Source organism: Maniola jurtina, chromosome 2 (genome assembly GCF_905333055.1).
Source record: "Maniola jurtina chromosome 2, ilManJurt1.1, whole genome shotgun sequence".
Lineage (NCBI taxonomy): Eukaryota > Metazoa > Arthropoda > Insecta > Lepidoptera > Nymphalidae > Maniola > Maniola jurtina.
In genome coordinates, this window is record NC_060030.1 from 15,571,966 (window position 1) to 15,589,120 (window position 17,155).

General features: G+C 35.5%; 1 protein-coding gene across 1 annotated transcript; it reads right to left on the reverse strand.

Annotated features, from left to right (window-relative positions):
- Window positions 1-231: 231 nt before the first annotated feature.
- LOC123872862 lies at window positions 232-16,807 on the reverse strand. Its single transcript, XM_045917459.1, has 21 exons — window positions 16,664-16,807; window positions 16,335-16,578; window positions 15,011-15,614; window positions 14,356-14,824; window positions 13,501-13,714; window positions 13,102-13,194; window positions 12,466-12,611; window positions 12,048-12,208; window positions 11,771-11,912; window positions 11,090-11,182; window positions 10,761-10,908; window positions 10,013-10,120; window positions 7,970-8,136; window positions 7,203-7,471; window positions 6,731-6,892; window positions 3,463-3,610; window positions 2,750-3,186; window positions 1,904-2,051; window positions 1,512-1,659; window positions 891-1,124; window positions 232-434 (listed from the first exon to the last, which is right to left on the reverse strand). The coding sequence occupies exons 1-21, from the start codon at window positions 16,691-16,693 to the stop codon at window positions 292-294; spliced, it is 4,308 nt and encodes a 1,435-aa protein (XP_045773415.1). The 5' UTR covers window positions 16,694-16,807; the 3' UTR covers window positions 232-291.
- Window positions 16,808-17,155: the final 348 nt, after the last annotated feature.

Below are 17,155 nucleotides of genomic sequence, written 5' to 3' on the forward strand. Positions count from 1 at the left end.
AATCAGAGTTCCCACGGGATTTCGAAAAACCTATATCCACGCGGGCGAAGTCGCGGGCATCGGCTAGTATTTCTATAAATGTACGTCAGGCACGTAACTTGCAGACTCGAATACGAGCTCAAGTTCATTACGCCGCGCCGTCATTCTTGGTCAGATTATACCCACTACCCCCCCGAACGTGGTTGACTCTATTCAATTGCGATTCAAGACAGTCTCAAATAAAACAAAATATACTCATTAAATCACATAATTATTTATTTATATTATTATAATTATAGTTATGTACGCGCATCAGCGCACAGTTTTCTGTTGCGCGAGGCGGCGCAGCAGGCGGTGGCCGGACAGGAAGGTGAGCGCGGCGGCGGGCAGCAGGTAGCGCAGCGTGTCGAACATGGACAGCTGCAGCCACAGCAGCGCGTACAGCGACAGCGAACCTGGCAAAATGGTATACATTGTTAACTCTAGTTACAATAGCGGCAGCCAAAAGGATATTTGCAGGAGACGAAAATAGTTTTAACCTTTTTAGGGTACCTCTAAAGGAAAAACGGAACCCTTATATTATAAGATCACTTTGTTGTCTGTCTGTCTGCCCATTGTGTCTGTCAAGTAAACCTATAGGATTCTTCCCTTCCCATTGACCTAAAATCATGAAATTAGGCAGCTGGGTAAGTCTTATAGTACAAGTAAAGGAAAAAAACCAAAAACCGTGAATCAAAAAAAAGGGCTTTACTTGTACCGTCTCAAACAGATTTTTATTTGTTTTGATGCATAATAGTTTTTGATTTATCGTGCAAAATGTCAGAAAATATACCCTAGTACGCAGCCCGCGATGCGCGAGTCCGACTCGCACTTGGCCGTTTTTTTCCGGACTGGAGCCGACTTTGTTTTACCTCCGAGCCCCGCGTGGAAGAGCAGCGCACTGGGCGAGAACGGGAACAGGGAGAAGTTGAGTCCGAGCCGCGCCCACAGGATCAGCAGCAGCAGCAGCGGCGCGGCGCACGCGCACGCGAACACGTCCGACACGAGGCGCGGCGGCCGCGCTTCCGCCTCGCGGAACGTGTGCGACACTTCCGGCAGCGGGCCGCGGTACGCGCTGCCGACTGGAGCCGACTTCACTGATTCTCCTAATGAAATGTATTGATAATAATTCAGTGCTCCTATTCGGCATGTCGGGGGTTCAATCCCGAGCACGTACCTCTAGCTTTTCGGAGTTATGCGCTTTTTAAGCAATTAAATATCATTGGTGTTAACAGTGAAGGAAACCACCGCATGCCTGAGAGATCTCCACAATTTTATCAAAGAAGTTTGAAGTACGTCAATCTGCACTTGGCCAGCTTCAGACTATGGCTCAAATCCTTTTCATCTGAAAGAAGACTTGTGTACAGTAGGTAGGCCGGCGATGCGTTGATCAGGACGACTACAAATGTGGCGGTATTGAAAGTAAGAGATTGAATTGACTGCTGGTGCCGCTGTGATGATGGTGTAATGTTGGTGTAATGTGCGAAACTAACCGAGCGCATTGGCGTCCTTGCCGAAGTGCAGCGCGAGGTCGGCGAGGTGCCAGGCGACGGGCGCGGCGACCGCGCTGTCGCCCAGCAGCAGCGTCACCGAGTACACACCGTTCACGTTGCTCAGGTGCTTGGATATCGCGCCCACGTTCTGTTCAAACACATCAATATAAATCAATGAAATAACAATGACGAATAAAATAAAAACACAAAGAAAAAATATACTGAGAAAAAGAACAGACTCCTTAACAACAAGTATCCTTAACTTCTAAACTCTATCGGAAACTTCTTATATTATGATGTACATAGTAGTGATATTATACTATATATAGCTCGTTTCTTGTATATACATATACACTTTTATTTTGAGCAATGAAATTAATAGTTTATCTTACCAAGTCAACTTTGTACGTCTTGGAGTTATCGGGTTCGGCGACGTAGATGGCCTCCTCCTGCCCTGAGAGCGGCGCGACACGTATAAACGCCTGCTGCACTAGCACTGGTTTGTTGAATTTGTCGCGCACAGTGAACTTCAGGCTCACTCTGCAAAAAAAATTCAATTAAATACCCCACTGGAACTTGTTGATTTTCCAGAATACAAAGTAGTCTATGTCACTGTACCAGGTAGACGATGGTCGCAACTTCATTCATGTGGATTTTAGACGTTCTGTGAGAGAACTATTTGGGGAATGAATCCTATATGTCTGGCCCCGAGATGTAACACCTTTGTTGGCCTTTGTTATTATAATTATACCTATTATAAATATTAAAATTGTACCGCGCCAAAATCGGTTAAACGAATGGGCCATAGAAAGGCCAGCAGCAGACAGACATTCGCATTTATATTAGTGGTATGGATTAAAGTTTTGATTTCACAATTCCTCACGCTCTATTACAACTACAAATTTATATAACTACAACAAAAACCAGTGAAGTGCGAGTCAGACTCGCGCACGCCAGGCTCTTGTACTTTTTAATTTTTTACTTGTGTGGCTGCCACTTTGAAATTCACCAGTTAGGTTTTTATTATTTGTTGTTATAGCGGCAATAGACATACACACTCTGGAAATTTCACCTATCTACCTTAATAGGTTCACCAGATACAGCTTGCTGATAGACAGACAGGTGGAAGTATGAACAGCAGAGGCTTAGTAACAGGGTCCCATAGGCACCCTTCAAGTTCGAACCCCTCTAAAAAAAACGGTAAACGGGGGTAAAGAACCCCTAAAAAAAAAACTTACTTCTGCAAATGATCGGCCTGCAGTTTCTCAGCCAACTTGTTAGGGTACATCACAGTAGTTAGCTTGGGGCTGGTCGTCCCATCCACATCACCCACTCCAATCTCCACACTCGACACCACTATTTCACCCAACACCGCCACATTAAAGTTGGCAGATTTGGCACCAGCACTCAAAGATATCTTGTACAAGCCGTGTTGAGCCTTAATCTTACTCAGATTAAGGACGAAAGTCGTCTGCTCGTTCGGCTTCTGGGTTAACGGTTGTTTGGACAACACAACCACATCATCAGCCAAGCGAGTCCCAGATTGGGCTACAACTTCTTCAGGTTTGAGATTGGGGACTGGTCTCCCGATCAGGTCGGTGACTGAAAACTCGATAGTATCTGATTCGGATGTGATGTATTTCTTGTCTTTGAATACTATGCTGATTGGTGTTGGCTGGGGACAAAAAAAAAAAACAACTAAAAATGCCATGTAAAAATTTCAGACCAGGGCAAAAAATATATAAATAAGGAAAGAGATAAAATTGAAAAAGAAAGGAAAGAGTTGTGAAAAAAGTGGTATAGTTGTGAAAGAAGAGAAAGAAAGTTGTGAAAGAAGGTAATATAGTTGTGAAGAAATGGAAAATTGTGAAAGAATGTCAGAAAGTGGTGAAAGAAAGAAAAGACAGTTATTAAAGAAGATATGAAAGTTCTTAAAGAAAGGAAAGAGAACCTGTTCATCCGCAAGGTGCATAGCTGCTTCAAGCAGTAAGGCGGCGCCGCGTGGTGACGTGACGGAGCGACGCGACAGTAGGTACGCCGCGAACTTGTAGCGCTGCTCCTCCGTTAGCGGCGACGGCTTCTTCAGGCTCTTGTATGTTCTATGCAAAACAACATTAAGATAAGATAATTTATTTGCTAGAAAGTTGGTACAAGAAAGATGAAAATTTATAATTAGATGCCTTAACTTTTTACTAAATTAATAGTGTGCAAATATTTTAAGGTACTTAAACAAAATAAATTAAATTAAATTAATGTCAAACAAAATTAGGAGTCAATTACAGTATGTCAAATTTTATAAAAATCAGTAAATAGATAAATTCAAATTCAAATTCAAATTATTTTTATTCAATTAAACTTTTACAAGTGCTTTTGAATCGTCAAAATAATCTACCACTGGTTTGGAATGCTGTTCCTACCGAGAAGAACCAGCAAGAAACTCGGCGGTTGCTCTTTTCAAATGTACAATTTACAATAATATGCCATACTGTATACAAGCAATTGCAGCGCCGTATATTGCTGGAGCGAATCAAATCCAAGCTTTTTTGTCATTTACATAATCTTCGATTGTATAATAAGCTTTTTCCAGGAGCATACTTTTAATAGATTTTTTAAACTTGTGTAAAGGCAAGTCTAAAATTGATTGTGGAATTTTATTATAAAATATTACACTCATTCCCACAAACGATTTTCCCACTTTCCTGAGGCGGAGCGTAGGATATGCGAGCCTATTACGGTTTCTAGTTTGCCGGTCGTGGAAACCACCGATTTTTTTGTAACTATGAATGTTTTGTCGTACAAAAATTATATTAGCGTAAATATATTGAGAAGCTACTGTAAGAATACCTATTTCCTTAAATTTCTCTCGTAGGGAATCGCGCGGTTTTAAATTATAGATTGCGCGTATTGCCCTTTTTTGTAATACGAAAATTTTTCCAATATCTGCCGCTTTACCCCATAGTAAGATTCCGTAAGACATAATACTGTGAAAATAGGCAAAATATACAATTTTTGCAGTTTCCACATCAGTTATCTGTCGAATCCTTCTAACAGCGTAAGCAGCAGAGCTGAGTTTACCAGCAAGTGTTGATATATGGGCGTTCCATTGAAGCTTTGCATCTAAAGTTATCCCTAGGAACACGGTAGTTTCTTCTACTTTCAACATATCATTATTTACCATTAAATTAAAATCATTTGCCGTCTTAGTATTGGGCAATGCGAATTCGACACACTTAGTTTTCTTTGCATTTAAAAGCAAATTATTAACAGTAAACCAATGAGTAACCTGCGATATGGTTCTATTTACATCGTCAAAATTATTATAATTTCTATCGACTTTAAAAATCAAAGACGTATCATCAGCAAATAGTACAATATCGCAATCATTTTGGACGAAATATGGTAAATCGTTTATATATACCAAAAACATGAAGGGACCTAAGATAGAGCCTTGTGGAACACCCATTAGTGAGGCTGATCCGGATGACTTCACATCATTTACACATACAGTTTGTATACGATCACTGAGGTAGGACGCAATGAGACTAAGCGCAGAGTCTTTGATTCCATAGTGGTTCAATTTAGCCAAGAGAGTCTCATGCGAAACGCAATCGAATGCTTTAGACAAATCACAGAAAATTCCAATAGCATTCTGTGAGTTCTCCCATGCATCCAATATATGCTTTAAAAGCATTGTGCCCGCATCGATTGTTGATCGACCTTTAGTAAAACCATACTGCTCCGAATGAAGTAATTTATTCAGATTAAAGTGCTGGAGCAGTTGGTTGAGCATAATTTTTTCAAATATCTTGCTAAAAGTCGGTAAAATTGAAATTGGCCTGTAATTATTTGGGTCAGTTTTACTACCCGATTTAAAAAGAGGAATTAATTTACTGTATTTCATAAGATCTGGAAAGGATCCTGAATCTACGGACTCATTAAAGATTAGAGCAAGATATGGAGCAACAATATCAATAATATTGCTGATTACTTTTACTGAAATTCCCCATAGGTCTCCGGTTTTTTTGTACTGTAGCGATTTGAATACTTTAACTAATTAAAGTACTAATTAACTAAGTTAAGATATTATAATAGATCAGGTAATAGAACAAAGTAAGAAAATATTATACTATGGTATTGATATTATCCAATTAGAAATTGTGGCTAATTCTGCTGTAACAATCAGTAAAGTAAACTAATCATTTTAGTTTAGTTCACTGATTGTTACAGCCGAATTTTTTAAGTTATAAATTCTAAGTAAGTACAACTTTTTATTTATTTTAATACAGTAGAGCCTCGATAATCCGAACTACCAAAAAATAACCCCTGTTCGGACTCACGGAGCGTTCGGATTACAGTATGTTAAAAAAAATGCAAATATATTTTGACAAAAAATATTTATTCAGGTACTATAAAACACATATTTAAACCACAAAGTATGTTACTTATTCATAAAGTCATCAATTTTAGTTTGGCGGGTTCTATTTATTGACCAAAAAAAGGCTTTGTCCCTCAAATTACGCAGCATCATCTTTTCGGATAAAGACAAGTCATTTTCATCAGCCCAATCTAAACAAGTATTCAGTGCTGATATAGCTTGTGAATGAGGAATTTTCTTGACGTTTAAAGCTGAAGTATTGTCAACAAAAGACTCGTCATTCCCAGACTCGTCAGTCTCTTGCGTAACAAAATATAAGATCAGCGGTCACGGTAAGGGAGAGAGGGGCAGTCGGCAGTTCGGATTACAGCGGCGTTCGGATTATTCAGAGTACGGATTATCGAGGCTCTACTGTATTAGTAAGTTAACTTAACTCTACTCTAGTTATACTTTTTTGTAATTAAGGTTGCTAAGCAATGAGCTCTATGTATAATTTAAGATCCTATTGTACACTCTATTGGCAAATAAATACTTGAATACTTGTTATTATGGTTATAATGTTAGGTTAGTTATTTATGCCTTTTAAACATTTTAAAAGATAAACTTCCTGTGAGTTTCTTACGCAATTTCTCCCAATAAATGTATGTTTCTTCCGAAGTACCACTAGTCCATTATACTTAATTTATCTTGACTCTCAATAAGCTGTACGATGTATGTTAGGTCCGTTGAATAAAGTATTTAAACTTTAAACTAATAATAATGAGGCCGCAAATTTTTAGTAGGCCCCTGGCAATGAAAACCTACACTACGCCACTGTACAATGAGTACCAAAATAAGAGTTCACCTGAGGATGGTGGACAGCACAAAGGAGGTGACAGGAAGGCCTCCGTCGAAGTGCAGCACCTTGGAGTCTGTCTCGTCAGCCGCCAGCAGCGCGCTCTCAGCGTGCGCGGCCGTCCACGCGGCGCACCCCATGTGTTCACACATCGCGAACACGTAGCCATAGCTGTGAGAATAGATAGATAGATAAAACTTTATTACACACAAAACATGAAATAACCTGAAAAAAACAGAAAAAACTTAAAATAATTGGGCTTACAGCCCACAATATGTGGGATATTACACAACTCAGATATACACTGTTATTACACTGTATATGAAGTAGAGAAAATGTAAGAAATGAACATTGCAACAAAGCATGAATTTAACTTTAAAAAACCACTAAATATAAGTATTGTTAAGCAAAATAGTGATTTTGATCAATATTGTCCATAACCAGATACATCTTATATGCCATAACAGTTATTTCAACATACTTAGCTGGAGTGTCATCCTTTTTCAAAATCTGGATGAGATTCTTCAAAGAATCCTCTCTGTCATACACTGTACCCTTGCCCAAAGCTTTCATTGAATAAATAGCATGATAGATGTCTGCCAGTGTCGCATCCTTCTTGTCTAGAGTAGCCACGGGGGGTCCTAGGATATCAGGCTTGAGGAAGTTCTGACAACCACTTAGCTGTGCTGCATTGGTGAGATAGAACACTTGTTCAATACTCTGGAGATCAATGTTGATTTTTGATATAACCTGCAAACAACATCATTCTTGCAATGAAAAATCAAAATTTTCATTATCAATAAAGTCCTTAATGTAGGTTCCTATATTAAGGGTAGGTTGTGTTGTTGCTGTTTTCAGAAATACTATGAATTTTATTTGGTTTTTATTGCAATTTTTTAGAACAATCTGATCTGTGATGTTCATACATCTGCTGCCACCCACTAGTATATTTCAGTTCTAGTAATGAGTCTATTCTAAAACATTCTGAATCATTTTCAGTCTTCTGACAAGAAACATCAAAGAAAGGAGAAAAGATTTTCACTGTGCATTTCCACCTTCATATAGCTACTGCTACCAAACTATTTCAATATCAATGGGAGACCAAGGGCTATTTACCCCATAGCTGTGAACTGCGAGTGGAGGCAGTATATTATTGTGCAGAAAAATCATTATTTAAATAACAGACACTAGACTTAAATAAAAAGATATTGATTTGTTGGGATGAAAAAATAGATTATAAAAACATACATCACAGACATCTGGTATGGGAGCCTTTAGCAACGTCAGGCCTTTGAGGGAGTAGTACAATACACCAGCATCTTTGCTCTTCGCACCTTCCTCCAAGATTCCTTGCAGCCGCTTTACATCTACTGTTCCTTGCAATATTGCATTACTTAGGACTAACACGCTTAACACTGGTAACGCTGAAATGTTAAAAGGGGCATTAGTAAAAGGCATTTAATAGAATTGCCCACAAGTATTGTAAGAGGACAATCCACTTAATAGAGAATGTAAAGCTTAGATATATTTAACAGGCTGCACCAGTATGAGTGAGCTGATTACATATTTTTCCTGAGATTAGTAAGTAATTAAGATTTTGTCTCAATGAAAATGTGAATACAGTAGAGCCTCGATAATCCGTATTCTGAATAATCCGAACGCCGCTGTAATCCGAACTGCCGACTGCCCCTCTCTCTCCCTTACAGTGACCGCTGATCTTATATTTTGTTACCCAAGAGACTGACGAGTCTGGGAATGACGAGTCTTTTGTTGACAATACTTCAGCTTTAAACGTCAAGAAAATTCCTCATTCACAAGCTATATCAGCACTGAACACTTGTTTAGATTGGGCTGATGAAAATGACTTGTCTTTATCCGAAAAGATGATGCTGCGTAATTTGAGGGACAAAGCCTTTTTTTGGTCAATAAATAGAACCCGCCAAACTAAAATTGATGACTTTATGAATAAGTAACGTATTTTGTGGTTTAAATATGTGTTTTATAGTACCTGAATAAATATTTTTTGTCAAAATATATTTGCATTTTTTTAACATACTGTAATCCGAACGCTCCGTGAGTCCGAACAGGGGTTACTTTTTGGTAGTTCGGATGATCGAGGCTCTACTGTATTTATTTTCAATAAAACAATTTTTATCGAAAATTTAGAGGTTCTTGAGCGATACACAAATTCACTAGTATGGATCTACGTGTTGCAATCACTATAGCTTGTAAAATGCTTAAAAATTCACTTTAAATATCGATAATGCCGGCGCTACGCTCGGAATGACGTGGCCTTAAAATGTACATACACGAATTATAATTACACGTAAACATACAAGGAGGAACGCTATACCTAAAATTAAGTAAGCATTGTTAGAAAATAATAGCCTGCTCTTGAAAAATAGAAATTTTGTTGAACATTGCAGCCACGCTGTTATGGAACTTAGTTCAAAAGTATACTAATACTCACCATAACGGATCATTTTAGCTTTTGTAAAGAAAAACTTAGCCTCTATTTATTTGAAAATTCAATGTTTATGTGTTATTGTTCTCTTACTAATTGGAATTTTAATAATTTCATTTCTCTAAAGCCGGCTTCCACTTTTTTTTTGAACAAATTGTCAATTTCTATTTGACAGAAATGGTCAACGTAATTGACAAGTGTTTATATTCTCATTGGTAGCTCCCACAGATAACTAACTTCGATCCATTCAATGTGAAAAGTCCCTCAAAAATTGATGTTAAACTGAATTGGTCCAAATATTGGTTAACCACTAAGCACAGGTTTCACCCAATAAGCTTTTATTGAAGGTTATTCATCTGTGATGTTGGAAAATGGACATTGAGGTTTGAGCAAAATTTTCCAAGGTTATTTGTCTGTGGAAGTACATTTAAATTCCTGAATCAAAACTTAAAACTGGAACAAAATTATCAATTGTTTTAATTAATTACAGTAAATAAGAACTATGGCTGCAGCTGCTAAATTACCCTCACTAGTTAACTGTAAGTTTCATCGTAACTTTTTATATTTTCTTAAAGTTATGTAATGTCTAGTAGGTTATGTTTTTATTTCGATCGATACTTAATTAATTAATGTAACTTCTGTTGTAGACATTAATATTAGATATCAATAAAATATTACATTGTTACAGCGGCTCTTGCAGCAGCCAGGCCAAAGTTCAACATATTTTTACAATATGCCAAGGTAGAACTGACACCTCCCAAACTTAGCGATATCCCACAGATCAAGGCTGGTATCGGTAAACTTATGACTAGCGCCAGAACCGGTGCATGGAAGAACCAGACAGTCAAGCAAGCTACACTTAACACTCTTGTTGGAATGGAGGTGATCTTCTGGTTTTATGTGGGAGAGTGCATCGGAAAACGCCACATTGTCGGCTACAAAGTTTAAGATTCCATTAAGTGTACTGTAGATATTATGTATATGGCAAAGTAAATTATTAAATCAGTTTGTTTTGTTGTTTTCTTTTTCTTATTAATTTAATATCATTGTAAGTCATGGCCTCCATCTATGATGTGAAAATGTTCTACATTTAGCTTATTTTATTATTCTTGCTAGATTGTTTTTAATTCAAAAATATCATCAATGTGAAATACACTTTCTAAGACTAAATTTCTTATTTATTTACTCTTGTGACTTAGTGTGGTGATAGCCACATCAAGATTTTGTTTTAAGGAAAACTGTCACCTTACCATAACCCACACCCTCCTCACTAGCTGTCACAACTCTCTTTGTCAATTGTCATATCAAAAGTATGGTTTACCAAGGGTTCTTTTTCTTTTCTTGAGCTATGGGTTTTCCCAGTGCTATATCAGCACTCCCATACTTTTGACATGACATTTGACTTATAGAGCAAATATGGTGAATCCATTCTCAGCTTGTAAGCATAATATCTATGGTTAAAGAGAACAGGATATAAAAATAAAACATTTAACTATTAACAGCTACATGTATATTAAAACTAAGTAATAAATATTTATAATGGAGCACACAGTTCCATAAAATTGTAAGGATTACAGGTGCTGGCTAGTTTCAGTTCACTCTCCAGCTCTGGAGGCCCTCGCAGCCACAGCCTGTCTCTGTAGTAGTTGGCACAGGACATGAACTCTTTCTCAGTGTACCTTCCTATTTCCACAGGCACAAACGGATCCAAGTGCTCAAAGCCCTGAGAGCAAAAATAATTTTCATTAAAATATTATTCTATGCACATGACAAATTTTTTAAAGTATTTTTTATTAAACTTTAACACTTTTACCCCAAAAAATTTAAAAACATCAATTAATAATTTTTTTATGGTTTGAAATCGTAATTAGAAGCAGTAAATACAAGACTTAAATCTGAATTACCTTTTGATAAAGTAAATATTTAGGAAAGTAGTTTTCTTGGCGGTCGTCAGGTACTGCAAGTACATCTGTTGTGAGGACCACTACTCCATTACTCTGTAAAAGTTAAATTTTCATATAATATAAATTAAAATAATACAAAAGTTATATGTATATTTTAGTACTGATTTTTCAATTATCCATACTATAATATCTATTTAACCAATTTTGATGTTTGGTACAAAGTCAACTTACATCTTGGGACTGACATAGGCTACTTGTTCAACCTGAAAAATCAAGAGTTCCACGGAATTCAAGGCCCATCCATTTAACCGATTTTTAAGAAATTTGGTGCAGAGATAGCTTGCATCCTGGAGACTGACATGGGCTAATTCATATTCCGGAAAATGTAAGTTTCCACAGGATTTTAAAATCTAAGTCCACGCGAACAAAGTCTTGGATATTGTCTAGTTGTAGGAATAAAGACACAAATTATTATTATTATTATTATTCATAATAGACTAAGCAGCTTTCGCTGATGCGTCTATATCAGAAGTGCTTCGAGTTTTCTAAATGTTTGTCTAATCTGTTTTTGAACTAGTTAAAAAAAAAGGCAAAACATCAAACCAATTCCTCAATCAAAGATTATTTGCCAATGGCAGTTGAAAAATCAGCCCTTATTGACTTATTCTATCAGTAACTAACCCAGTCATTTCTAGTGATATCCATGAACGGTGCAGTGAGACTGACTTCTTCCGGGGTTACCTTCTTCTTTGTTGGTGTTCTGAGCCTCGTCAGCGGGTAGAAGAAACTGTTGAAACCATCTATTGCTACAAAAGTCTTGCATCTGTGAAAACAAATCACTATTTATCTTTTGTTTTTTAATAAAGATGTAAACCTTAGATTACTAATGCAATTTTTTTATTGTTTTTTTTTTGGGATCCTTATATTTTATGCTGTTTATTTTTATAGCAATACCTACTTCTTGGATTCGGAAAGTAGTTTAATCTCCTTGATGAGCACTTCAATGACGTCACATGCGTACTTCACTCTTGCAATACCATGCTCCACTAGATCGGCTAGCGGCGCCCCTTCCTCTGTCTTCTCTCGTTTACTCCACACATACTCTTTTGATATTTTCAACTGTAATGTAGACAAGATAATATATGCGTTGTTTATTTGTTCTAAATAAGAAGTTTTTGACAGGGGTCTGTGTGGCTGCAATGCTTTTTTGAGTTAATTAATTGTGCTTTTTTTTTAAATATTGATTTCTTAAAATTCTATTGTTTTACCATTTTACAACTGACCAAATAACATTAATTTATTATATTAGTTACAACTTGATGAAAATAAAAATTGAAAAATTCTTGAAACTATAAGATATTAATTTATGAACTTACATCGCCAGTTTTTAAGAGCACTTGATTCTGCATCTTGAAGTGTAGCAGCCAGGCAGCAGCGTCCAGGGGAATATCAACATAACCTTCCTTAGTCTGTGAGTTGGACATTTCTTTGTGTCGAGGCACCCTCCGCAACCACTCTGACACTGTAAGATAAATGACTCATCTAAACTATATTACTGTACTATACTTATATTTAAAAAAAGAGAATGTGAATTTTGTATGTATATATGTGCAGCGTAATTCTTGGAACCAGTGCAAAAGTTAGAAAAAATATTTTGGCATATATATATATATTACTACACAAAATACATAAATGATTACTAATGGTAATTGGCTATAATTATTATATTGTTGTTCAATCCAGGTGAGTTTGGGGTGGGCCATAAATAAAGTTCTTAAGAAAGAATCTATGTGGTCAACAAGATGATGAAAAATGCAAATTATCTATTGTCTTAATATTCATGAATTTAAAATATAACAGAAAATTGGTGTCATTGGAGTAATAAAAAGTTCATCATTTTACTATAATTTATAATCGATGCCCACATTTAATCTTTCATTAAGGGTGAAAAATCAATAAATTGTGGCAATAAGCAGTTTCTACTACAGTTTTTTAGTAATTAAAACACTTACCCCAAGGTATATGAACAATAAGAAAGCCATCCTCATGTGCAAAGTGCAACAAATGAGCTAGAGTCAATGACTTTCCTGTTCCCTTGTCACCATCTGATACATTGCTAAGGAAGATCCTAACAAATTATTATTATTTACCATACAAAGACAATCTTTTTTTTATTTTTAATATGAATAGAATAGATTTTTTAAATTCAAATAAACTTTTACAAGTGCTTTTGAAGCATCAAATTGCATCTATGACTGGTTTGAAATAAAATAAAAATATTTTCATTCAGATAAACTTTTACAAGTACTTTTAAATCGTCAAATGCACCATGATAATTTACAAATGATTTACAATAGGATCTATAAAGTGGCAGGCTACTTCAAAAATTAAACCAAGATATTAAAGGATACACAGCACATATCTGATAGCCGGTTTATTGAAGTCTGTGGCTTTAATACAGTTGATGATATCCAGAGCTGGGAGCCGGACCATCAGTGCAGTCTCTGTGAATGTCTTAGTCTGTTTCATGAAGCTCTTGGGTAAGCCACCGTGTGCGAACAGTTGCTTGCATAAATCATTGTTCAGAGTGTAGAAAAGGCCTACATGATTTTCATTTTGCTGGATCTAAAATGAAAAAAGTATGTCAGCCTGTTAATTAAATACACAGTTCGTTAATTATTATCAAGGGGGGTTTCTAGTCGTTATGATAACATGATGACGCTATTAATATTTATAAACCAATACTTTTAAATATATACTTGTACTTGCAAATACGAAAAATATAACTTACAGGTGAAGACTCAGATGTTCTAAATGTAATCGCTTGAGAGTATCGTCGGCTCAAGAATCTTATATTACGGGACAACATCCTTTGTGTTCCTTTCTACTTTTTTATTTCTAATGTTCTATTATTTTGTAATTTTTAAAAACTAATCCTAACCTAAAAATCTGACAAATTGATAATAACAAACAGCTGTCACCACAGACTAGGTTAATGTCCACATGTCCAACTGGTTTTAAGGCTCTGAGTTCTAGCTCGTTTGAGCCTAACCATTTTATTTTTACCACAGAGCAATAATAACACAGCTATAATCTTGTCTATGGAACAATGCATTGATCGGTGCGAATCTCAAGACTCCTTAGGCCTTCAGTTCCTCTTTCTTTACCACTAATAAGTACAGAAAAGCGTAGCATTTCTAGATTTTCAGAAAAATAAAATATAATTGACTTTTGTATAACAGAAAAACTTTATTGTAGGTACATTAAGATTTCTGTTGCTGCCTCTTCTTTTTAAATAAACTTGATGGTCTAGTATCATACTGTACTTTATTTCCATTGGTATCTGATTTTTCAACTACATCTTTAATAATAATAGTTTTTAGAGTATCATCTACTTCACTTGCATATTGAGGAACTTCAGTTGGTTTTGCAGCTTCATCTTCATAGACATTATCTACTGAAAAGTTCTCATATTTAGATTTTTTAAGTATAGAAGTTGTCTCATGTCCAAATAATGTTGAATAGGCTTTATAAATATCAGTCGGTTTTAAAATACCCTTTTCAGGATCATAAGCTTCTTTACACGGTTCTATATTTGAATGTTGGAAAGTTATTTCTATTGTTTCACTGTCATCTTGATCAGCAAATGAAACACTTCTCGTAATTCTAGCTGAATTGTCACTTTTGAGAAAATTTTCCATACCTTCCTCATCTTCCAGTATTATATCATCTAACCTGAAAATAATATTGTATTAAGTAAATTTGACGAAATCAAACAGTGGATTTATTCAAGCAAATCAATTTTTGAATTTATTTTGTCAACTATTTTATAACTTAATTTAGAAGTTTAAGTTTGAATAATTTGAATCAACAATCTTTTGCAAATCAGCCTAGTTAAGTAACAATAAGTTTTTTCTTTACCTATCCATTTCATCCTCTAACTCATCCAGCTGTTCCATCTCATCCAGCCTGGACAATAGGTCACTTTCTGTTTTGGTTTGAACTTTCTCTCTATTTTTTAGTTCAGACAGTTTTTCCTCAAGCATTTTCTGCCTATCAATAACTTGTAATAGCAAATTAACATTAGAAGTGTGCTTTGGAAAATTATGGGTGATTTGCGGTACATCTTGTCTATCATTAGTTTGTTCTGCCGGAATATTACTGACATCATCTTCCTTAATGATAAATGAGTCATATTCATTTTTGTCATTATCATCCAGTTCATTTTGATTGTCATTGTGAGCCATTTCATTCTCTAATTCTTCCTGAAGTTCAAGTTCCTCCAATCTTGTCCATAACTCCTCATCAGTAACATTACTTTTTTCTACATCATTCTTTTCTCTATTTTTGTAATATTCTCTCACTTTTTCTCTATGCTTCTCCCTCCAAGCTTTATCTTCTTCTTCACTACACTCTTCTATTATATCTTGCCCTTGATTTCCATTGATAATTCCTTTGCTAAAAGATATTTGACTTTCAAGATAGTCCCTTTCTTTATTGAATGCTTCAAGTTTTGATTTTGCATCTGTAATACATAACATTACATTGTACCAATAATAAGATAAGACTAGCTTTGAGTTTTATATTACATTTATTAAGAGAATAATTATTTGATTTAGTTAAATTTATACAAAGGAAAGTTTACATCTTAGCTACTTGTTTTTTTTTTGCTCAATAAAATCTTGTACTCAATTAAATATGTATAGTATGATAAGTAGACCCTGTATTTAAACCTGGCAGAGTGGAAACATTATTACAATGATAAGATTTCGGTAGCAAATATGTAAATAATTATGATTTACAGTATGCAATGTAATCTAAATATTTGATAAAAGAAAAAGGTGACTGACTGATCTATAAATGCATAGCTCAAACTACTAGATAGATCGGGCTGAAATAAGGCACGCAGATAGCTATTATGACACAGACATCTGCAGAGAAAAGATTTTTTAAAATTCAACCCCTAAGGGGGTAAAATAGGGGTTTGAAATTTGTGTAGTCCACAGGGATGAAACCACGAGTATAAGCTAGTTTCTATAATATATATAAAAATAAATTGGTTTGTTCTACGATAGTGTTTGCACATATTTCATCTGATTGTGCTGAAACTGTATAGAGTTGATATTGGCATTCTGTGCAGGTTTTAACATAGTACCATAAGTTTACAAATGGTGACAGGACAGGTTTCAAACAAATTACAAAAAAATTGAGACACATAATAAAATGAACTCTATAGAACTCGTACCTTTTATTCTATGTTGCCGCAATACTTCAGCTTGGTTTGTAGAACATTTAGTGAAATAATCAGCACCTAAAGCAACAGTTACTTCATTTGTATGCTTAAGAGATCCTCTAAACAATATCTTGTTGCCTATTGGTACTAATATTGGCACAGTCAATTTATCAGAATATATATTAAAATCTAACGAGGTAAGATTCTGCAAATATTCTTCCCAAAACTTAATGTTCTTCTCGCTTTCTTGTAGGCTCTAGAAAAATAAACATTATGTTAGGTTATTAAAGGAAATGGTTCATCTTGACATTGAATTAAGATTATTTCAATAAAACTCCCACATTTTTATAGATATTATCAAGAATATTCATTGCAAGTTTTTTTAGTAAATATATAACACAACAATTTCAGTAAAAATTTCACGAAAACTAATACAATACACATTACAGTTTACACAAAAATCGACGACTGTCAGTCAATTTTTTTTTTCAACTTGCTTGACGGCTCTGGGTTCTAGCCTTTTTGAATTCTTAAACCTTAAACCACAGACCAGTTATCAAAACTTCCGTCAAAACATGGTAATTTGCATCCACTTACACAATCCACATTTCACACCGACAGCAGCAGCTTGCTGGAGGTTTTTGGAGAGTGCGCCACATAGAGTAGGATTATATTTGGTGCGCCAGAAGGCGCCATCTCACACGATTCTCACCTATTTCCTCATAACTAACTAATATATACATCCGTTTCCCGACGCCTAAAGATGGGAAATCAATACTTCAAATTATTGAACGTTAACCCTTCATGTCACTTTAGTTTTGTTGTCATATTGG